Genomic DNA, 24,650 nt, shown 5'->3' on the forward strand with positions numbered 1-24,650 from the left:
GTACGTTCGTCTTCTTTAGGCTGATGGTAAGCCCAAAGTCCTTGCACGCTTTGGAGAACCGATCCAGCAGTTTTTGAAGCTGGTCTTCTGTGTGAGACACTACAGCAGCATCGTCTGCGAACAGCATGTCTCTGATGAGGACTTCTCGCACCTTAGTCTTAGCTTTCAGCCTTGCAAGGTTCAACAGTTTCCCATCAGATCTTGTGTGCAGCAAGATGCCCTCTGTGGAAGATCCAAAGGCATGCTTCAGGAGGAGTGCGAAGAAGATCCCGAACATTGTCGGAGCAAGCACGCATCCTTGTTTGACGCCGCTCCTGATTCTGAAAGCATCCAATAATGCTCTGTCATATTGGATGATTCCTCTCATGTTTTCGTGGAACGACTGGATCATCTTGAGTAACCGTGGAGGACAGCCTATCTTGTGGAGCAGCTTGAACAGACCATCCCTGCTGACCAAGTCAAAAGCCTTGGTCAAGTCAATGAAGGCTATGTAGAGTGGCTTTCTCTGCTCCCTGCACTTCTCCTCCAGCTGCCTTAGAGAGAAGACCATGTCAACGGTAGACCTCTCTGCGCGGAATCCGCACTGCGATTCGGGGTACACCCTCTCAGCAATCTTCTGGAGTCTGCCAAGGATGACGCGAGTGAACAGTTTACCAGTGACGCTTAGGAGGGAGATTCCACAGTAATTGTTGCAGTCGCTTCTGTCTCCTTTGTTCTTATACAATGTTACAATGTTAGCGTCACGCATATCCTGTGGAACCTCACCCTCTTTCCAGCACAGGCACAGTAGCTCATGCAGGGGTTCCAGGAGTGTGTCCGCGGCACATTTGATTACCTCTGGTGGTATACCATCCTGACCAGGGGCCTTTCCTGCTGCAATGCTGTCGATGGCTCTCTTCAGTTCATCCACAGTTGGTTCTTGATCCAGTTCATCCATTACTGGTAGGAGCTCGACGGCATCGAGGGCTGCGTCAACCACAACATTCTCGCGTGAGTACAGCTCGGAGTAGTGCTCAACCCATCGCTCCATCTGTTTGGATGGCACCTCTGAAATCTGATCTTAAGATATGAAAGTATCTATTAGCTTACTACTAACTGAGAAAACAACTGCTATCCAAGGTATAGAACACAAACAAATGAGCTGTTAAAGAGATGGTGTTTAATCCATAACCAGGAACACTAAATTGTTTAAATACAGGTACACCTCAACTATGAAAAAGAGGGCAGTTATTTTAGGAAGAATGCTGGTTTGATGTGGCACATTTCTCATGTTCATGTGCATAAAAATAGCCAAGTGTCATGTCAACAGATACAATTTCTACAGTCAATGCAATTATTTTATCTTATTTATGTATGTAGGTATTTTATATAGAAAATGGAATTTCTGTCCCAACCGATGATAACTTTCAAATTAGTTCTGATTAGGAAAGCAGTGGAGGTACAGTAATGGGTCTGAGGTGGAGAGAAAATGTTCCATAACTGCACATTTATTTTAGCTACTATTGCTTTTACAGAAAGGTAGAGTTTAAATGTCACAGTTTGAAAGAATGCAGTCTGGCTGAGCTCATTCCTTGTCCTCTTCAACAAAAGAGCAGAAATGTATCACTTTAAAGACTAATAAAATGATTTATTCAGTTATGAGCGTTTGTGGGACAGAATAAATCATTACTGAATAAATAAATTTGTGAAGGTTTTAACGTGCTACATTTCTGCTCTTTTGTTGGAGTAAAGACTAACACAGCGATTTGTTACTTTTCCTCTTCAGTAATCACTCATGTTTTCTTCCTGGAGTTGTGCTCTGAATTTAAATGGCCTAGATTTTCCTCTCACTATGGGTATGTCTACACCGGTAGATGTAAAGTGCTGGCATTGACAATGCTGTTCCTAAAGTGCTTCAGGAAACATGCTGTACATTCCTACTGTCAGCTGCCAGTGAAGTAGCGTGGCTACCCTTGGAGTGGCATTTGGAGCAGTGCTCTAGAGGCAGCTGTCTCACAGAGCCTCTTTTCCTCTTGTATCACTGAGGACTGTGGGAAGGGAAGGGGAGTGTTTGTGGGGCACCCTGTTTCCCAGTGCCCCATGGTGCATTGTTTCACATCTCAGCAACCCTTGGGCTTCTATTTGCGTGTGGTGCTATCTTTCAATGGCTTTCGTGCTGAACGCTGTCTCCTTGGTCTGCAAGATAGGAACCTGAACTTTCGAAGTAAATGCTGATGTCTCACTTATGTCATGAATGGCAGTTGTTATTCCTTAAGCTATAAAGTGATGGGAAGTCCAATATTGATCTTGCCACTCATTATAGCTACAATGAGATGTCTTCTTATGTTCAGGGATGTGCTGATCACAGTGGAAAGCCAGTCTGGGGCTCAAGAAAGCAGCACTGAGTGGTGGGATCCCATCATCACCCAATGGCTGTAGAACTTTCAGATGAGGAAAGCTACTTTCATGGTATTGTGTGATGAGCTTGTCCTTGCACTGCAGCATGAGGACATGAGAATGACAACTGCACTGCCAGGGCAGAAGTGCATGGCAATATCACAAGAGAAACAGACTACTCCACACAGCTAACGATCAATTGCTTGGAGTGGGATGGTCAACTACTTGACCTGTGTTGAAGGAATTATGCAGGGCCATCAATTGCATCATGCTCCAAAAGACTGTCTTGGGGCAATGTGTGTGAAATTGTGAATGTGTGCCAATTAGGGACAAGATTAGGACCAAAATATGCTGGAAGGGATAGGAGTACGCAGGGCGAACAGTTTCAGCTTCACAGCAGCAGAGGAGACATACAGTTGCAGAGCTGCTCTGTTTGCACCATTAGAAATGGCTGGAGTGTGTTAATTTGGTGCTCCATGATGTTTGTCTCTACTCCTTTGGTTATTTTTTCAGTAGTAGCAGCCTTCCGCATAACAGCAAGTGAAAGGTGCTTTCTTTTCCAAGGCTGCTTCCTTGCTCTTGGCAGCTGTTCAGTGAAGGGTGTGATCCCCAGGTTACATCTGTGAAGGCAAAATGCAACATTTGGAGACACCATTTAACACTAGATAGAGCACAAACAACCAATTTTAAATATATACCTGTCATGAGCAGACGTCCCAGGCTGAACACTGATAAAATATTAGGTGCCCTAAAAGGTAAGATACCATGGAGGTAGGGGAATTCATGGCTGCAGGGTCTTGGTGTAGTCTGGGCATAGGTGTCTTGGGCAGAGACAACACTATGGAGTCCTTTCCACAGGCTGTGTTCATCTCTGCAGATCTCACTGCTGCAGGTAAACAAAGGTGGGTCCTCTGCAAGATTGCAGGTTCCATCCTCCCCTATACAGGGCTTGCCTGTGTGCAACAATGGTCTCCTCCCACTGTAGCACAAAGGCATGGGATTGTTACCCTTAGTGGAACAAGAAACAAAGCAGCTATACCACAGTACTTGTGGAAGCAGATTGCCCAGTATCTGCATGAGTTTTGATGAGATCTGTAGGGTCAAAGTGAGAATCCATCACCACACTGTTCTACCGCTGACTCGGCCTGTGTCAGTACTAACACCATACCAACCCCCACCCCCACAACAATTCACTTCAGAGCTTCCAAAAAGCAAAGCCACTAACCAGGGGCATCCTCTGCTGTTTGTGCTTCACCCTTGTTTAACTGTTCTGATTGTCTAGCCTCTGCCACGGTAGAATATAGCTCCTGACTGCATGCAGTTGGGAGCTCACAGCCAGAGATTGATTGCATCCACATCACCCTCAACCACACTTTCCTCTTCCTTGCTCAGTCCACCCTAGGATGGAATCTGAGTCCCCAAAATAGCCACAGGAGTCTTTAGACTGGAGATGGGGTCCCCCCCCAGTATCTCATCCAGCTCTTAGTAGAAGTGGCAGGTCATGTGCACAATACCAGAGCCATGGTTTGGTTCCCATGCCTTGTAGCAGGTATTCCATAGCTCCTTCACTTTGCTCCTACACTGTAGTGCATCTCTTTTGATCATGCATTTTGATAACTGCCTGTAAACAGAATTCCTATGTCACAAGCACAGCTGAGATGGAGCCCCTCTCCCAATGCTGTTGAGGTCCAGCATCTTGGCATTGCTACAAGACAGGGATCACCTAACATAGGGTGAAGGCATGGTCACCTAGAAAGATGCACCAAGAATGCTCTATGGGTGGCCAATCAAACAGGAAAAGGACTTCCAAAACTCCTAAGGAAAGGGTGGGTTGCTTGGCAGTATAGCTGAAACCCATGAACAGAGAGGTGAGAACAGACAGCGTAGGACAGGGAGCAGAGGTGTCTCACAGCATTGTAGTACACAATGGCATCCATATTGGCATCCAAGTGCTGCAGCCACTGCACAGAAAGCTCTACACTGCTCGTTTAGGTTAATGCAGATCAGATCACGGCAAATGTGGACCTAATTTGCACTAAGTGCACTGCCACTGTGTAGGCCACAGGAATTACAGCTCTGGGGCTGATTTACTGTGCTGTAACCAGTCAGTACAGCTAAGGCCTTAGGTTTCCTCAAAGGACCACTCAGATCACACTACTGCCTTCTTGGGACAGGTATGGAGTGGCTGGACTTCCAGGAGAGGGAATAGAGCCTTCGTGCTCTCTCCTTGCGCTGCTGCCTGCTCAGGGTGGAGCAGGATCCACCTGAGACAATTCCTAACAGCCCTGCGCTGCTCTCTGAACAGGTGCATAGGGACAAGCTTAAGCACGAGCCACTGAAAGGCATTTGCTCTCTAGTCTACGAGCGCCCCGGGAAGCTGCCCCAAGCCCACTCGTCATCCTCGCGCCTGATCGCAGGACTCCGGAAACTGAGGTAAAACAAACGCCCGCGGGCGCGCGCCTGAGAAGTGAGGCGGGAAGAGCCCGGGCGGCTGTGCAAGAAGCCGGTAGATGAGAGCTGAGAAAGGACATAACAGCGATGGCGCCCAGGGCGACTCGTACAGCTGACGGCTCCCCGCCCCGCAGTCGCTGCTTTCGCGGCAATCTTGTACTAACCCTCCCCCACCCCAGAAGACGAAACGAGGCTGGGCGGGCTTTTCAACCCTGCGCGCCGGCACCAGTCATGTGACGTCGGCACGGGCACGGACGCCTCTGAGGCTCAGGAGAAGCAGCAATTGGCTGGTGTGGCTCCCGGAAGAGGCTGCTGCCTTGAGGGCGCACGCGTGGGAGTCCGTCACACTCTGGTGCGGCGGCTGTGGGCGTGGCACTTAGAGGGGCGTGTCTGAGCACCGCCTACCGCCCTAGCCCGTTAGCGGCGGTTGCTGCTGCTGCTATTGCCGCCTAGGGGCGGGTGGGGGGAGGCAGGCGGCGGAAGATGGCGGCGGCCGTGGCGGCGCTGCTCTCGGCCTGGTTCTGGAACGAGCGCTTCTGGCTGCCGCATAACGTGACCTGGGCGGACTTGGCAGGGGAGCCGGGCCCGGAGGGGGGCAGTGGCACCGAGTACCCCCGGGCTAGGCACGTCCTCTCCGCCTTCCCGCTGGCGCTAGGCATCTTCACCGTCAGGCTGCTGTTCGAGCGGTGAGAGCGGGGCCGCGCCCGGGATCCCTTCCCAGCGCCCGGGGCTAGAGTGGGCCGCCCGGGGCGGGGCTGGGGAACCGTTCTCTGGAGTAGCCCGGGGGGTGGAGCTGGGGACCACTCTCCCGAGCTCAGGAGCCTCTCCCCGCACCTAGGAACAGGCCTGGTGACCGCTCTCGAGGCATTTCCAGGGATTTGAGCTCGAGTCCTTTTCCAGCCCCCTCTCTTGGAACCTGCTGGGTCTGGGGACCACACTTTGTAGCATCCCCGAGCCTAGGAGCTGAAGTATTCCCCTCTTCCCAGTACTTTAGGCATCCTTGGGGGTATCCCCTGTGGCTTGAGCTCAAGCCCTTCTCCAGCCCTTCTCATGTTACTTCCTGGAACCTGCTGGGGCAAGGATGGGGATTGCTCTCCAGAGTATCTCCAGGGACCTCAGCTACCATCCCCCAGTACTCCCTATTGACAAGGCTGATGTCAGCTCTTTGGGTCTTCCCAGAGACTGGAGCTGGGCATGCCCAAGGCACCTCAGAGCCCCTTGGAACATATCTGGGGACTCAAGCTGAGGAGCCTTCTCTTTGCCACCTCTCCCCCACCCCTAGCACCCTGGACATCACCTTGGGATAAGCTGGGTACTGCTTACTGCTCTCTGGAGCTTTTTATCTCCACCTCCCCATCCAAGACCTGCACCCTGTCCATCTCTGGGGGTCAGGGATGGAAACTACTTTCCTGTAGCAACCCCTGGGGTCTAGAGCTGAGGAGTCAGGCCCCCTCCCTCAGGAACCTCTTAGAGGCAGGGACAGCTTTATAGAGCATCCCTGGGGACTGGAGCTGAGGAACTGGCTCCACCCATGCACATCTTCCCATGGGTAGAGGGATGGGAAGAATTCTCCAGCACCCCACAGAGCAGTGTTCCTAGACTTAAAACATTCACATACCCTTTTGGGACTTTGGCCTTATCAATGTATCCCCTCTCCCAGTACTATCCCAGTGCTTATTTCCTGATTTTTAGTAATTTCTTTCATGCGCGGTACCCTTTGAGATCCTTTTGTGTGCTACTGGTGGTATGTGTACCATGCTTGGGGAAACACACAAAGCTAGTCAGGAAGACCTTTCCAGAGCCCACACATTCCCCATTAAACTCATGTTGAGCTCATGCTTCCAAATCCTCTGGATCAAAGACCTGGGTCCTTAAAAGTTGTATTTCAAAGAATGGAAGAGGAATCTCTAGATGTCATACCTGAGGAAATCTACCCATCAGTAAGGTTCAGACAGTAATACCTGTGAGGTACAGGGAGATCTTCAGCTATATGGTACTATATAAACCTTATTTGTGTGTGAATGATTACCTTCTGACCAGACAGTTCATGACCAGTGCTTTCTGCAGTTCAGAAATACTGTTATGAGTCTGAGCAGCCATAGAGGGTGACTGATATCCACTGGAAAAATATAGCATAGGCAACAGCAGGTCAAGCTTCCCCTATTCTGCTGTTCCAGTGTACCTCAAATGTGAACTCAGGCTTCATTCAGTCCTGGGCCACTTTTCTCAGACTGCCAATCAGGGAGCCAGGTAGGCAGTCCAAACTGTGGGACTAGTTTTTGTGAGGCGGGACACCTATCCACTAGAAACTGATGGACACCCACCAAACTCACTTTGAATGTGTCACCAAATAGCCTTTAGATCGTTATGGCTATGTCTACACAGCAAAAAAAAAAAAGAGAGAGAGAGAGAGAGAGAGAGAGAGACCAGGTGCATCCAGTTCATTGCTGCCTGGGTCGACTGACTCAGACTCCTCTGTGGGTCTAAAAATAGCTGGATTAACTTGTTGGAGCTTATTCTGGAGCCCAGCTCTGAAACCCAGTGTGTTTGAGGGTGGAGGGGGGCAGGTCTGAGAGTGTGGCCCCCAGCTTCAGGCCAAATGTCAACTTTTCTATTTTTAATTCTGCTGCTTGAGCCCTATGAGCCTGAGTCAGGTGACACAGGTTCTGAGTCTTGCCGCTTTGTGGTTTTTGTTTTTCTTTGTTTGTTTTTCTTTTTTTTGCTATGTAGATGTGCCCCGCACTTTTGATCATTGACAACATGGCCTCAGTTTGTGGTGGTGTCCTTTAGCCCTTTTAGTCTCTCGTTAAAATATCTGTATGCTGAGGGTGGCTCTTTTTGCAGCATCCATATACACAGCATGTGTGTGTTTGGAATAGTTTCCTGTTTTCACTACTACTTTTATAGTTTTCATATTTTGAACAGATGTAGTTTTGATCCTCGTGTTTATAAAGGGCTTACTCTGACACTTGTAAAGACAAATTAAGATGCTTAATGATCTCTTCATACTGATGTCTAGGAGTTGGAGCTGCCAAGTTAGAGGTTTGGGAGACACTGGAGAAAATGTTCAGTCCATGCTTGCTAATAAAACAGATTGAAATTGAGTGGTGATATCTCTGGATTCTTAAATATTCTTGTAAATTATTGTGGATATGCACAGTACTTTTTTTTTGGTTCATCTTTGTGAACTTGCCATTTTTGAAATACCTCCCAGATTGAAAAGTATCAGAGGGGTACCCACGTTAGTCTGTATCTGCAAAAACAACAAGAAGTCCTGTGGCACATTACAGATTAACATATTTTGGAGCATAAGGTTTCGTGGGCAAAAGACCTGCTTCGTCACAAAAGCTTATGCTCCAAAATACCTGTTAGTCTATAAGGTGCCACAGGACTTCTTGTTGTACTTCTCAGATTTTGATTATTCTGTTACATTCAGTTCAGAGTTGGATGTGGGGCTTGTGGGATTTAATTCAAAACCATCTGTGCAAAAAAGTGTCTGCACGTCTCGGTTTGTAGTCTTAGGGGTAGCCACGTTAGTCTGTATCTGCAAAAACAACAAGAAGTCCTGTGGCACCTTAATGACTAACAAATTTATTAGATAATGAGCTTTCATGGGTAAGACCAAGTTCTTCAGATTGGAGTAGATAATAAGAATCCAGTGTTTAGATAGCAAGAAAAAGGGGACGGAAGAAGGGCAAAAGGCAGGAGGAATCACCAGTCATTAATGGGGCCAGTGGAAGAAGTAAATTAAGGCTCTGTCTACATTACCAGATACATTTGATTTTATAACACTGGGTTTTATAAATTCGATTTTGAGTATCCTCACTTCCCCACAGAGTCCAGTTAGTGCTTCCACACTGAATGGTCAAACATCAACTGTTGCAGGGGTGCATTGTGGGAACCTATCCTACAGTTCCCTCAGCCCTGCATTCTGCACCCTCCCCCTGGGCCCTGCTGCTCCCCGGCTGCCTGGTTCCTGGGTCCTCCCAGCTTGGGGGAGCCAGGAAACTGACCAGCACTGCTGCACCTCGCTTGCTGGAGCCGGGAGCCAGGTGCAGCAGTGCTGGTCAGTTTCCTGGCTCCCACAAGTGGTGGGGAGTCAGGACCCAGGTGCAGCAGCGCCTCTCAGCCTCTGGAGGCTAATGAATTCAATTCAAATACATGGTACTTCCACACAAGCCTTCATTCAAACTTTTAAATTTGAACTTGACACTACACCTAGCCATGATATCTATATTAGTGCTCCCTAAACAGAGTTAATGGTATTTACAGTGAAGACAGTCACTTGATACAATCAAGCTAACTGCCCTACATTTGGATTTATCTGATAGTGTAGACATAGCCGAAGTGAGATGTGTGCCATTCATGTGAATATCAAAGGTGGGAAAACTAACACTTGTCCCATGGAAGCTCATCACCTAATAAATTATTTAGTTAGTCTTTAAAGTGCCACTGGACTACTTCTTTGTTTTGATAGTATATAGCATGGCTATCTGTCTGTTATTGCCCTTGTAATGTATAAGATAATTGATATTTATGTTAAGTCCAAGGTTAAATGTGTCAAATTTGCAAATGAATTCCAATTCAGATGTCTCTCTCTATAATCTTGTGGTAAAATCCTTTTGTAGAAAAATGGCTACTTTAAAATCCTTTATTGAATGTCCAGACAGGTTAAAGTGTTCCCCTATGAGTTTGAGTATTCCAGTTCCTGAAGTTGGATTTATGTTCATTCATCCTTTGGTGCAGAGACAGACCAGTTTGTCCAATTTACATGGCAGAGGGGCATTGATGGCACATACATTAGTGGATGTGAAGGTGTATAAGGCCCTGATTACATCGCTGATGTGGTTAGGTCCAGTGATGTTGTCTCTAGTATAGATATGTGGACAGAGCAGGCAATGGGGTTTGTTACAATGATAGGTTCCTGGGTTAGTGTTTCTGTGGTATATGTGTGGATGCTAGTGAGTATTTTCTTGAGGTTATTTGGCTGCCTGTAGGAGAGAACAGGCCTGTCACCCAAGGCCTGTGAGAGAGAGTGATCGTGTTCCAATATAGGTTGTAGATTGTCAATGATGCACTGGAGGGATTTAAGATGAGGGCTATAGGTGGTTACAAATGGTGTTATTTTCCTTCTCAGTGCATGATTTAGGGTATGGATAATTGTTTTTACCACTTGGCCTGGACAACTGTGGCTTCTTCCCCACAGTTACTAATAGTGAAACTGCTGTATAGAGGTTAATACTGTTTAGCAATTCTCTTGTTAATTCTCAAAACTTATTGCTGCAGCTCTTTCTCTAGATCTAAGAAACTGAGAACTATAGGTGTAAACACAAAACATGAAAGCATAGAATATTATTCATATTAGTGTCAACTGCTTGAAGAAAGTGAAATAAACTGAACAGTATCTTAAAGTAATTTTTGAGATAACATCCAGTTAAGAAGGTTAAGACATTAAAAAAAAAAATCACACACTGCACTGTTGTGGTATGAAGCTTTCTCTCTGAAGGATGTGGGGAGTTTGCCCAATACCATTTACTCTATAAGGCCTGAGGCTTAGTCATTTCTCTTGATGAATGTTTTATGTACAGTAAATCTTAGTTAAGGTTGCATGAAAATAAAATGGGGATATTACATAACACTAGAAAATGTACTGCCAGGAGCAGCTTTGAATTAGCAGAGAAATGCACAACATGATCTAGGGCTTTTCCATCTCTGAAGTCTTGACATCCAGATGTGTTGGTGGTTCAGGAAAGCACTCTGAAAATTCAATTATCTTTTATTTCAATGCCTGTAAAGATAAAAGAATTGAAATTATAAAATAATCCAGGATACTTTATTTTGACAAGTAAAATGCAATTGCTTGCTGCTGTCCTGCGCTTAAATGTTTTGGGTGCTTTGTTCATCATTGCATCTGACCAAGGTTAATGATAAAAAGTGATTAGCTCTGACACAGTTTCAGTATAAAACTCACCAGAGGTAGAACAAATAGATGATTTGCCCCTCTTGTCTGCTACTTTGTTAAACTTCTCCTAGTTCCAAGAAAATAATTGCATCCGATGTTTCATCTTGGTGATTGGGGACTTGCATATCGCTTAAGAAACATTGGAATCTCTCTCTTCTCATCACAGATTGATTAGTCATAAATAATAGACTTCAAATTGTTCTTTCTTCTCATCTGGTACATGAGTTCCCTGATTGTATCTGTTGTACAGCTAAATGCAGGTCAGATTTTATGCACAGGTGACATGTAAAGGGGCGTTTAACACTTGCTCTTTCGGAAACAGCAAAGGGGAACTAACCAGGTCATTATCTGAAGAAGTGGGTCTGTCCCATGAAAGCTCATGACCTGATACATGATAGTCTTTCTGGTGCTCCCAGGACTGCCTTTTTTTTTTCTGCCCCCACCCCAGTTGTCTTTGATTCTTTCAGTAAATAGTTTGACAGGAGAAGACTGACTAGTGGTAGTTTCTCTGTGTAACAAGGGCAATGTCTCTCCAGGCATAACCCCAGGGTTCTGTGGAGTTAAATTAAGGGTTCCGCAGTCAGGAGTCAGCAACCTGCAGTTCCAGATTTGTGGCTCCGCTGCTGCTGCAGACTCCTCTGCAGCTCACTGCTTGCTGCTGGTGGTAGGGGAGTCAGATGGGTCCTGCATTGGGCCCTCGGGACTACAGTCGAAGGAGCACGGGTAGGCTTGTCCCCCATACTAGGTGAGGTATTTGGGTGGGTTTGGGGCTGAGAGGGGTTAAGCCTAAGGGTGGGGGGTGGGTTTGTGGAATGGGTGGGTAAAGCTTGGAGGTAGGAGCAGTTATGGGGGCTGAGGGTTGAGATGGGTAAAGCCTGGAGATGGGGTGAGTTTGGAGGCCTGGGGCGTGGAGCCTGGGAGTGGAATTCCATACAGTTTTCAAGTTTAAAAGGGTTCTCTGGCCAAATAAAATTGGGAAACACTGACCTACACTAAGGAACAAACAATGGCAAGAAATTGTGTAACAGAGATATTGCAAGTGTCAAGATGGAATCCCTCCTCTTCCCATGTACCATACTGAATAATTGGCTCGGACATATTACTTTTGGGGAAAAGTGCAAAACATTGTAACTTTCCTTTGAAGCATCGGTTATTAGCTGCTTGATAATTGGCAGAGACACAGAGTACCAGATTTGATGATCTAGTACAGCAGCTTCTGTTGTAACACTTTTCATCCTTTCTGTAATTTTTTGAGTTATATTTCCTGACTTTGTGGCACATCTGCATGTGAGAACTTTTCTGTATCTTTAATGAATGTTCTCATATCACTATCCAACCGTGGAGCAGGTTTATTTTGTATTTTGCAAAAGCATGTTGTGATCCTGATACCTGGCTTGCTTTCATTGGGTAACCCTTGGTCCTTGTACTTCAAAGGGGTAAATAAAACTGCCTTACTCACTTTCTTTACACCACTGATAATTTTATAGACCTCTATTTAATCCCCTCTTGGTAGTCTCTTTTTTAAGATAGAGTCACGGTCTTTAATTGCTCCTCACAGAAGTTGTTCCATTCTCTGATAATTTTTGTTACCCTTTCTGCACTTTTTGCTATCTTTTTTTAAATGGGGTGACCAGAACAGCAGTCATTATTCAAGGTATGGGCATACCATGGCTTTTTACAGTGTCTTGCTGATATTTACTGTCCTATCTATCCCTTTTATTATCCTTCCTAAATGGTTTCAGAGAATATTCACAGTGATTCCAAGAACTCTCTTTTTTCAGCAAATGGCTAATTCAGACCCCTATTATTAGTATAGCTGGATCTGTTTTCCAGTGTATATAACTTTGCATTTATCAACCCTTTTCCTCCTCCCAACTCACTCTGAACATGTCATAAACATTCACATTTATCTAATAAAATCCCATTGTGCACATGCTACCTTCCAGGCCTTGGGAATTATTAAATCAAATGGCTTCCTTGACACAAAATTGGCAGTAACACTGATGACTCAGAGCTTGAACTGTATTTCTGCAGTTCTTTAGCTTTTCTCTTTGTGGTTTTCTGCTTCCTCCTCTTGTTCCCCCATTAGGTCCTCAGCATGATGAGGAAGTGTTGATTTTCTTCCTTGAACAGTGTTACGGCAACACACAGGTTTGTGCTCTAACTGCATGTCATCTTGATGCAGAGAGCAGTTTAGGAAGAAATCTGTAAATCTTTGACTCTGAACAGGGAAGGATCTCCAGGGAACTGGGGGACCTGCAATGTATTCTTCTTATGATTTGCTTACAGTAATTAAAGCCATCTAAACTCACAGGTGCTTTTTAGTTTCTCCAGGGAACTGAGAGGGATCTGCAATGAATGCATTCTTGTTTGTCTAAGAAACCTCGCTGGACTTTTGATTCGTATGAAGCAGAGTTGAAAATAACATCTTGTCAATTACTTACATGTCTAATAGCATGAGCGTGTGAAGGAGAGAGGTTGCACAGAGGCTCAGTCTTTTATCTTAAGAATGCTGAAAGGTGCATTTGTCATACATTTTATAAACTAAGGAAGGTGTTTTTGTGTGTTTGTCTTTTCTTCCAAGCTGGGATGGGTACTCAGCAAACAAAATAAAATGTTACTCTGTGGGGGGACTGGATATGGGAAGTAGAGCTCTCCAGACAAGATATTTGTGATCTTCAAGAAGAAGACATCACTCAGTCTTCCCAACCTTCTGCTGTCCCCATTTTCTGCTTTGTTTGTCCATCTGGCAGACCAGGAGAGTCATTAACTGTAAAAGGCCATGTTGATCTCTTCCCCCTTCCCCCATTCTGTCCTAGTTCTAAAATCCATAGTACGTGGGTTGCTCTGCTTTGATCTAGCCTGCATTCACCTTGTGATATGCCTCCTGTAGCGTTGGGGGATGCCTACACTCAATGTAAGATAGCAGACCCTGGATTTGCTAACATTGTCCTTGAGCAGCAACTCTCATTTGTAACCCAAATTAGGAGGAGTGAAATCCTGCATGCTAATGAGGATGTCCAGCATATCCCCTCTGGGCTGCAAGCATCCATGTACTAGGCTTCCTACTACCCTCTCAAAATATTGTGTCTCTAGCCTTTTATTTGAGGGAAAGCTTCAGTGTTCAGTGGATGAAGGTAATCAGCCTGTGGGACTGTGTAATATTTTTAATGAACTCTCCGAGATTAATCTAGTGGGGCTGCATCTACACTGCAGAGCAATGGAGTTTGAGCCTTGGACACCAGCTTGACTCAGGCTCAGACCTTCCACTCCTGTGGAGGGTCTGAGAGCTGGATTTGCATGATTCATGCATAGATGGAAGGAGAGTAATCTCTGAGGGGTAGCCATGTTAGTTCGTGTTTTCACAAAACAAAGCAACCAGTCCTGTAGCACCTTAAAGACTAACAGTTTTATTTATAAGGTAGTGAGCTTTCATGGGAAAGACCCACTTCTTCAGATTCTGGAGCAGAACTGAGCGAACTGAGGAATCAATTAAATATGAAAATTTAAAAAGAATGGAGGGAAGGGAGAGGAAGAAGGAGGGGAATTTTCTTGAGGTTGGGTTCCTGTCTGTAGGAAAGAAGAGGCATGTCATCCAGGGCCTGTGAGAGTGAGGGATCATGTTCCAGTATAGGTTGCAGATTGTCAATAATACACTGGAGGCATGCAGGAAAGAGTAGCAGTCAGTGGGTTTCAGGTATAAAGTGGTATTAATTTGACCATCCATGATTTGTGCTGTAGTGTCCAGGAAATGAATCTCTCATGCAGAATGATCAGGGGTAAGGTGGGATGCAAATAGTCCTCATTTTAAACCCCTCCAGTAGCCACACACCATACTATAGAAATACCAACCCTGGAACCTTTCCATGCAACACATCCATTTGCCAGCTCTATCCGCATAGCTACACTAGAGTCACCATCACAGGACCTGACAATGTAATTAACGCTATCAGGGATTCATATTCTTGCACTTCCACTAATGTGATATGTGCCAGCAGTGCCTCCTGCCATGTACATTGGACAAAATGGACAGTTCCTACACCAAATAATAATGGATGCAAATCAGACATTAGCACTTTAACCTGGCAGGATGTTCCATAAATGACTTTAAGGCTTGGGTGTTACTATAAGGAGATTTTAACACCAGATTACAAAGTAGGGGTGCGTCTGAGTTGGAATTCATTTGCAAGTTTGATGCCTTTCTTTGAGGACCCAACAAGGATCTCAGTTATCTTATGCCTTACAAGGACAATTTCCTCACCTTTGATATTCTCAAGGATGGCCACATCCCACTTAATTTAACTCTTCCCAGGATTCTCTCTCACCCTCTCCTCCTCTCCCCCCTTTTAATTTTTATATTTAGCTGAGTCCTCTCAGTTCTCTCTGTTTTCTTGCAGTTCTGTTCCACAATCTGAAGAAGTGAGTATTTCCCAAGAAAGCTCATTACCTAATAAATAGAATTGTTTGTCTTTACGGTGCTACAGAACTGCTTGCTTTGTTTTATGGAAGGGAAGGTTAGATTTAAGCATGAGTTCCAGTCCTAGGCTTACGTGCACTGTAGACAAACCCTTAGGATGAGACACAGTAATAGTTGTTCAGAGACTTTTTCACATGCTGAAACTTCAGGTTCCTGGAATGCTTTCCTGTCCTAGTTTTGAACAAGTGACTTTTAAGTTTCCCTGTCTCTGAGGCGAAGTTAATGATAGTTAGTATGCTTTGTAATGTACTTTGAAATCCTCTAATGAAAAGGGCTGTTCAGGTTCAAAGTATGAAGATCATTGCAGTTCAGACATTTTACACTTGTGTTCTGCAGTGACCTGTTGTTGATACCATAGGTTTAGTTTATTGCAGGTGATTTTATGGTACTTATAATATACAGTTTGCTGCCATTTGCCAACAATAAGTGCATTTTACAGTAGTGATAACCCAATTCACAAGTATAGATTTGTGATGTTTAACCTAAAATCCATTGCATTTTTCTCTCTATAGTGAGAGCTGATTGTGTACTAGATTTATTGTTTTTTTTGTTCAGCATTCAAAGCAATTATGTTCAAAAGAGAAAAAAGTAATTCAGCTGAGAGAATTTCTGTGGGTTATAAGCAGATATGAGTTGTTGGGAATGGTGGGCAACAGTGTTCCTGTAAGATGAGCACTTGGTTGCCCATCCAAGAGAGATTCAGGTGTTTGCTGTCCAGTTGTTTAGCAAAGTGCCTATAGTCATAGGTGTGTGTATCTAGTGATGGTGGTGCCCATAACAAAAATTATTCTGCACATGGATGGTAAAACACTAGAGGGAGCGCTGTTGGGCAGGAGGACTGAGGACACTTCTAAAACATTTAGTTTTGATCTTTCACTCTCTCTCCATGTGACAATGAATTTACTGAGTCCTCACCCCCACCTAATATATGACAGCTGTGCAACACAGTTGACAACGTGATGAGTACCCACAAACTGGAACACTGCCATTGAATAACTAGTGATATTCGGTATCCAACTTGAGGTACCTTAACAAATTTGCGGAATGTGCTGAGCTCCTGTCCTTTGATAATCAGCTACCTTAAGTGTTTCCAAATGTGTGCACAAGACACTTCTAAAAGATCTAATTTGAGTATCCCTGGATCAAAACTCTTTAATGTATATGAGGCCTATACACATTAGGGCTTTAAAAAAGTGTCAAATTAAAATCAGTCTCCACCTTCACAGGCACCCATTTGAAGGAACACAGGCCCAGCATTGTTAATGCCTTAAACTCATGAGCAGACAAACTACTAGCTTTTGAGCAAATTGCAAGTGCTGGAGGTGCCTTGCTGAGAGCTCTAATCCAATCTTGAAGCCAAGTGGTGCTGTCACAAGGCTGTGAATGGCATATAGTACTAAATTGTGCATTTGAGAATCCACTCTTGGTGCCCAGGGAATTTTGAAGTGACACCAAGATTTTTTTCAGCTTGCTCCCACCATGTCAAAGTCTGAACATACAAACCTGTTCTCTTTTTCTTGAAAACCTCTGTCCAATAGCAAGATTATTTGTTTTTTCCAGGGTTGAGCACAACATATCCAACTGGCAAAACAGAAACTGTACTTGGAGCCATAATAATGTATTGTTAGACTGCTGATATATAAAAGTAGACATATTATAGATGTGTATCAAACATGCCCACTTTGGACAGGAAATTGCTAGCAACAGCCATGTTGGAAGATTGTTCTGGTTGAAGACGATGTTGTTAGCAGAGTTGTTAAAACATATTGTACAGACAGAGCCCACATGCACACTCTCAAAGGTGATGATGAATTGTTCTACAGGTATCACTGAGTGTCCTTCTTGTTTGTTAGACACAGCCTGCCTCTGCTGCGGTCTGTGCCCCATTTGCTAGTGTTTTCCTATCCATGTGCATTTTATGCACTCTGCTTTCCTGTACTACTGCTCTGTAGGCTTTCCGTGTGCTTGTCTGAGCAAGCCAAGGTCTGTTATAGTCATAGCCTTGGGCAACTTTTTATTCTAAATAGCCTTCTTACCATTTTTTCCTCAAATCAGCTCTTTTCCCTAGAGGACGGGTGGGGGGAGGACGGGAAAAACTTTTGTCAAAGAAGTCAGCTATCCAAGAATATCCTGGTACGCAGTTTTGGTAATAAAACAGTTTTGGGAGTGATATTTTTAAGGTTGGTAGCTGTATTATTTTATGTCCCAAAAGATTATTTTTACCCTTTTTGTGCATTTTTTTATGAGGAGGTAGTTAGTAATTTAATGGTTTGATTTCCTCCCCCCACCCCCTGTTGCATCAGATCTTTTAAAGCAATTCTAACACAATAGTGGTGAAGATATATAAGGGACCTGGGTAAGATTAAAACTAATATTTGTCTACACAAAATAAGCTTCCTTTCCTATCCAGCCAGGTTATTGCTTTCTACTTTTAAAAATACTCTGAATTTTTGTTTTAACTAACCAAATCTGTGTGCTTATAGACAAACTGAGGAGTCAACATATTTAATCTTAGCTTTGGGTTAGTTCTAATCAAGGATTTACATACAGATTACCACAATGAATAAAAACATTGGGAATCTTAAAGTTCCATATATATGCTATATAGCCACAATGAGAACTAGCTTGTTGTTGCTCTAACATTTCTTCATCCCACTGAAGAGGACAGCTGGAGAGTGATCAGATCAGAGAGTTGGTATGTTCAAGTAAGAACCACTGAGGTTCTTTTCTTAAGAATATGATATAGATCATGACTTCTCTGCTGGGGCTATTCTAAACCGTAACTCAGCTGCTGCTTGTTTTCTTGTTCTATTATATTGTCTTACTAAAATAGTGTTAAAATTTTAAATCATACAGTAATGATCTGATTGAAGCCTACACAGGCTTTGGAATTCAAACACTGGTATGCGTGAGTATTGTAAGGGGTCTGGGCATATGCATTGTAACACTAAGGCCCAGTTCCTACCAGTGGCTTAGACTGCACATTGACCAAGAAAGAACCAACTTTAAAGCAACAAGACTTTCCTTTCTTCTTTTTAAATTCCGGCTGTTGAGATGACTATGATATTATTTCTTTGGAGAAATTGAAGAAGGTAGGACTGTACTAACTAGACTAGCTATCCTTTGTCACAATATCTGGTAGTCGATTTCCTGAGAGATTATATAAAAGGTCATACCAGGAGAGTTTCTCAAGATAGATCATGAGATTAGTTGATGATTGATGCTAGTTTAAAAAACAAAACAAAACAGGGGAAGTGCTTTCTTACAGGAGTTCCTGGAGTACCAACTCTTGCATGCAATCTTTCCACAGGTTTTGCTTTCCTTACCTTCCTGTCCTCTTTAGTTAATTTTTTAGATAATCAAGTAATTTTTGGCTCTCTTCCTCTTTACTAAATGCAACTCATGCATGGTGTAAAGCAAATGTTCAGCGTTTATCATGCATTTCAGGAGCTAGAAATCTATTCACAGTATCTTCTGGCAGCCAGAAAACCCTCCAAAATCTGTGCTTTTTGTAAAAATGCATTAATTTTGCATATTATGTCAATTTAAATTAAAGATCAAAACTTTAAAATTTCTGCTCAAACACACTTACTTTTGGACTTTCAGGTTTATTGCCAAACCATGTGCCATAAAACTTGGCATTCAGGACAGTGGACCTCACAGAGCTCAGCCCAATGCAATTCTAGAGAAAGTGTTTACATCCATCACTAAGGTAAGTTGCTGTTCAGGTTCTGCAAGAGGTTGAGGCAAGTAAATGAGAACTGGGCCTCTTTTCTTTTGTCGCCTTAGGGAAATGCACTTCATAGCTTACATAATTCTCTGAGTGATGGGAATTCTACATTTTTCACTCTGTCTTTGGAAACTACCACTCTCTTCCTTGGGAATCAGTCTGGTGCTGGTCTTGCTGGTCAGTCAACAGATGCCTTTTCCAGATTACTTCTGTAGTGACAAGCTATCAAGTTTAAAGTCACAGAAGTCTAGTTGTACAAAGAAAGCAGTTCGGTCATAAATGCTAACAGAAAAGTCCTATTGAAGGATAGACCATGAAGGTTAACAATAGATTTGCTTCTAATTATTCTACTCAGCTACTCTTTCATTTCAATATTGCCTGTTGTGCTGTTTCACTATTGAATGACTGACTGCTGGGTGATTTTAAATCAAGGTGATTTAAATTATTAATTGTTATTTAAATAACCAAAACAGTAATTGATTTTAAATCAAGTTTCCCACTGATACAGCTTCACATTTCTTCAAACAATGGTGCAAATCTGATCACTAAATCGTGAATTTACAGCTCGGTACTCATTTTACAACATCTAAGAGAATATTCTTAGTGTAATTTTTTTAAACAGAACTTGATTTTTATTAATTTATGAAATTAGGACACAATACTCATTACCTGTATCAAGCTGCAAGTGCAGCAGCTGTACATTAGACATGGTAAGAACTAAATCGTACACACAAACACAATAGCGCTTGTGTTTATTAAATTAAATCTTAGCTATTTCACATTTGCAGTTGCAGCAGTCTTCCAAGTTGCTGGCTGATGGCTGTCCTTAAACTTTTTTCAGTTTTCAAATTTTATTAACTTTGACAAGTCCCTAGAACACTATGTTCTGAGGGAAACTTGCAAATGGCAGAGATGCTTAATGACTTCTTTGTTTTGGTCTTCACCGAGAAGTCTGAAGAAGGAATGCCTAACACAGTGAGTGCCAGTGGGAAAGAGGTAGGTTTAGAAGATAAAAGGAAAAAAAGAGCAAGTTAAAAATCACTTAGGAAAGTTAGATGTCTGCAAGTCACCAGAACCTGATGAAATGCACCCTAGAATACTCAAGGAGCTGATGGAGGAGGTATCTGAGCCATTAGCTATCATCTTTGGAAAATCATGGGAGACAGGATAGATTCCAGAAGACTGGAAAAAGGCAAATGTATTGCCCATCTATGAAAAGGAGAATTAAGAACAACGCAGGAAACTACAGACCAGTCGGTTTAACTTCTGTGTCAGGAAAGAACAGAAAAAGTAATTAAGGAAATCATCTGCAAACACTTGGAAGGTGGTAAGGTGATAGGGAACAGCCAGCATGGATTTGCAAAGAACAAATCATGTCAAACCAATCTCATAACTTTCTTTGATAGGATAACGAGCCTTATGCATAAGGGAGAAGTGGTGGATATGGTATTCCTAGACTTTAGTAGTACTTTAGTAGAGCTTTAGACTTTTGTACCCTGGGATGGATGGTATCCCTGCTGAAATTTTCAATGTGGCAGGACCAGTGTCACTTGAAGCCTTTCACAACATCTCGATCATCATCTGGGAAGAAGACGACATGCCCAAAGACTTTAAGGATGCCACAGTCATCTCGCTCTTCAAGAACAAGGGCAAGAGAGCTGACTGTGGAAATTACGGGAGCATCTCCCTTCTCTGTACTGCTGGGAAGATCTTGACTCGAGTCATCCTTTACCATCTGATCACCAGCATCTCAAAGGAGAACCTACCAGAGGCACAGTGTGGTTTTCGCCCAGGCGGCAGCACCATTGACATGACCTTTGCTGTTCGTCAGGTCCAGGAAAAGTGCATAGAGCAGAACTTGGATCTGTATGCCATCTTTATAGACCTGACCAAGGTGTTTGACACGAAGAGAAGCCCTGTGGATTATCCTGTCAAAACTTGGCTTTCTGAGAAGATTCATTAACCTCATATGCCTGTTCCACGATTACATGACTGGCTTTGTTCTTTCAAATGGCGAGTCCTTGGGTCCATTTGAGATACCCAATGGTGTGAAGCAAGGGTGCATGCTGGCCCCAGTGTTGTTCAACCTCTTTTCCACATGCGTCCTCAGCCATGCAGTTAGGGACCTGGACCATGGAGTCTACATAAAATACAGACTTGATGGGTCACTTTTTGACCTTCGTTGTCTGAATGCTAAAACCAAGACGCTTGAGAGGCTCATCCTTGAAGCCCTTTTTGCAGATGACTGTGCACTTATGGCACACAAGGAATCTGATCTCCAGCTCATTGTCAACAAGTTTGCTGATGCCACTCACCTCTTTGGTTTCACCATCAGCCTAGGAAAGACTGAGGTACTGTTTCAACCTGCTCCAGTATCTGCTGCTCTCCCTGCTTCAGTCTTTGTTGAACGAACAGAGTTAAACACAGTAGTGGAGTTCAAGTACCTTGGCAGTGTGATAGCCAATGATGGCTCCCTTGACAAAGAAATCAATGCCAGAATCTGCCAAGCCAACTGGGCTCTAGGACGTCTGAGAGCGTGAGTGTTGAATCAGCACAGTATCCGACAGTCCACTAAACTGAAAATGTACAAGGCTGTAGTCCTGACCAGTCTCCTGTATGCCTGTGAAACCTGGACCTTGTATAGAAAACATATAAAACTGCTGGAGCGCTTCCACACACGCAGCCTGAGGTCAATACTGCGCATTCGATGACAGGACAGAGTTACGAACCTGGAAGTCCTGGACAGAGCAGGAACCACGAGCGTCGAAGCCATGATTCCGAAAGCCCAGCTTCACTGGACAGGGCATGTCATATGAATGGAGGAGTCAAGAATCCCTAAGCAACTCCTCTACAGTGAACTCTCCCAGGGCAAAAGGAATCAAGATAAGCCTTGCAAGAGGTATAAGGACTGCGTGAAGGCCAACATTGCTCGTGCTGGTTCAAAACCAGGTCAACTAGAGCAACATGCAAAAGATCGAACAGGCTGGCGTGCTCTCGTACGACATGCATATGACAACTTTGAAGATGAACGATATGTATGCCTCACTGGTGCTCGTGAGAAGAAAAAAGCAATAGCAGCAGCTGCACCACTAGAGCCAGAACAGTTCCCTTGCCACACTGTGAACGCCCATGCTGTTCAAAGCTTGGACTCCTCAGCCACATGCGAGTCCACAATCGATGAGGCTGTGCAAGCTCAAGACGTCATTGTCAGACATGACAGACTACCTAGAGTAAGGCATTTGATATGGTCTCGCATGATATTCTTATCAATAAACTAGGCAAATACAACTTAGATGGGGCTACTATAAGGTGGGTGCAAAACTGGCTGGATAACTGTACTCGGAGAGTAGTTATTAATGGTTCTCAATCCTGCTGGAAAGGTGTAACGAGTGGGGTTCCACAGGATCTGTACTGGGACCAGTTCTGTTCGGTATCTTCATCAACAATTTAGATATTGGCAAAGAAAGTACACTTATTAAGTTTGCAGGTGATACCAAGCTAGGAGGGGTTGCAACTGCTTTGGAGGATAGGGTCAAAATTCAAAATGATCTGGACAAATTGGATAAATGGTCTGAAGTAAACAGGATGAAGTTTAATAAAGACAAATGCAAAGTGCTCCACTTAGGAAGGAACAATCAGTTTCACACATACAGAATGGGAAGAGATTGTTTAAGAAGGAGTATGGCAGAAAGGGATCTGGAGGTTATAGTGGACCACAAGTTAAATATGAGTCACCAGTGTGATGCTGTCACAAAAAAAGCAAACATGACTCTGGGATGCATTAATAGGTGTGTTGTGAACAAGATATGAGAAGTCACTCTTCTGCTCTACTCTGCGCTGCTTAGGCCTCAGTTGGAGTATTGTGTCCCATTCTGGGTGCCACATTTCAAGAAGGATGTGGAGAAATTAGAGAGGGTCCAGAAAAGAGCAACAAGAATGATCAAACGTCTAGAGAACGTGACCTATGAAGAAGAAGAAAAGCTGAAAGAATTGGGCTTGTTTAGTTTGGGGGAAAAAAAGAAGATTAAGCGGGGACATGATAGTGGTTTTCAGGTATCTAAAAGGGAGTCATAAGGAGGAGGGAGAAAACTTGTTCTTCTTGACCTCTGAGGATAGAACAAGAAGCAGTGGGCTTAAACTGCCGCAAGGGAGGTTTAGGTTGGACATTAGGAAAAAGTTCCTAACTGTCAGGGTGGCCAAACACTGAATAAATTGCCTAGGGAGGCTGTGGAATCTCCATTGCTGGAGATATTTAAGAACAGGTTAGATAAATGTCTGTCAGGGATGGTCTAGACAGTACTTGGTCCTGCCATGAGGGCAGGGGGCTGGACTCGATGACCTCTTAAAGTCCCTTCCAGTCTTAGCATTCTATGATTCTATGTGTACAATGTCCTTAAAATTTCTACAACTAGCTCTCATCTTCCCCGCTGCCACTGTCATTTTGATGCAGATCTGATTCTAAGTTACCAAAAAAGCTAAGACTGTGCTTACAGTGTGCTTATTTTGGAGTAAGCCTCTTTGAAAACAAGGGTAAGAGGAGGTTTCTTTGGGACAGCTGAGCTATGCTGAAATAAAATAGGGAATAGATATGTGGCATCACTGTTATGGTATATAGCCATGATAGTCCAAAATAAGGCACAATGTATTATGTAATATCAAATTAGAAAATGATACTCCATGGGAACTGGCAATTCTAGATTTCTCTTTCTGCAACTTTCTGTACTTAAGACTTGTGTGATGGATTCTAAATCTAACTAACTAACTAACCAAGCCATAAAGATTTGCTTAGCTAGACTTTTTTCTAGCAACATCCAACATAGCAAACAGCTTGGGAATTTACTTATTAAATCACACTTAAAATAAAAGACATAGAATCTTGAAGAATGATACATGTCAGGGATGGTCTAGAAAGTGCTTGGTCCTGCCATGAGGGCAGGGGGCTGGACTCAATGGCCTCTTGAGGTCCCTTCCAGTCCTACTCTTCTATGATTCTACATTGCAAAGTTGATGCACGTTGTTCTTCAGACATACCCACATCATTTTCTGTCAATAAGTAGTTTTTCTTATGATTCATTTTTTCAGCTAGACTGTGCATCATATTCTTGCACTGCTTACACGTATCATGTTTTCTTTTTTTACCCCGGAAACAAATTTCTTCAAAATATTCCTGGACAGGGTCTCTCATACCCCCAGAAGCCACGACAGTTTTCCTATGACAAAAGTGTAGGGAAATATAGGAAGCTGTGTGTGAGTGGAATAATGTCTTCCCTTTTGATTTGTAGAACATGCATTGTTCCTTTCTATGCTGCCTCTGTTCTTTCCTATATATTGTCTTTGTCATTAGAGGGCATCTTACCTAAAACTGCTGTGCTCGGCGTACAGATCTACCATCACATAAGCAGAGAACAAAAACAATCTTACACTGTCTGTCTTTGTGCATGTTAGTCTGCAGCAGCAATTGAAATTGAATGCCCAGAACTTTTAAGAAGCAAGAGCTGGTTCTGAGGCTGAAGAGACTAGAGCCTCTGATTCATTTTTAGGAGGCAGTAAGTGTAGGTGTAGCATATTTGTGATAAGATTTAATTGTAACTTATTTTAGATAAGAAGTATTATATTTTATTGATGATTTTAAAAATTATGAAAAATACAATTTA

The 24,650-nt window shown here is 43.5% G+C and overlaps 1 protein-coding gene across 2 annotated transcripts in view; it reads left to right on the plus strand.

Moving 5' to 3' along the window:
* Nucleotides 1-5,295: 5,295 nt before the first annotated feature.
* The window catches only part of CERS5 (ceramide synthase 5), a 55,870-nt gene continuing 36,515 nt past the window's right edge, over nucleotides 5,296-24,650 (plus strand). The window contains exons 1-2 of one of the 2 annotated variants that reach the window (XM_074980210.1): nucleotides 5,296-5,513; nucleotides 18,873-18,978. In XM_074980210.1, coding sequence (XP_074836311.1) covers nucleotides 5,311-5,513; nucleotides 18,873-18,978 — 309 coding nt within the window. In that variant the 5' untranslated portion in view covers nucleotides 5,296-5,310. The remainder of the gene's footprint in view (nucleotides 5,514-18,872; nucleotides 18,979-24,650) is intronic. The other variant, XM_074980209.1, reaches the window with a different exon arrangement.

The sequence above is a fragment of the Carettochelys insculpta genome, chromosome 29, assembly GCF_033958435.1.
Source record: "Carettochelys insculpta isolate YL-2023 chromosome 29, ASM3395843v1, whole genome shotgun sequence".
Classification (NCBI taxonomy): domain Eukaryota; kingdom Metazoa; phylum Chordata; order Testudines; family Carettochelyidae; genus Carettochelys; species Carettochelys insculpta.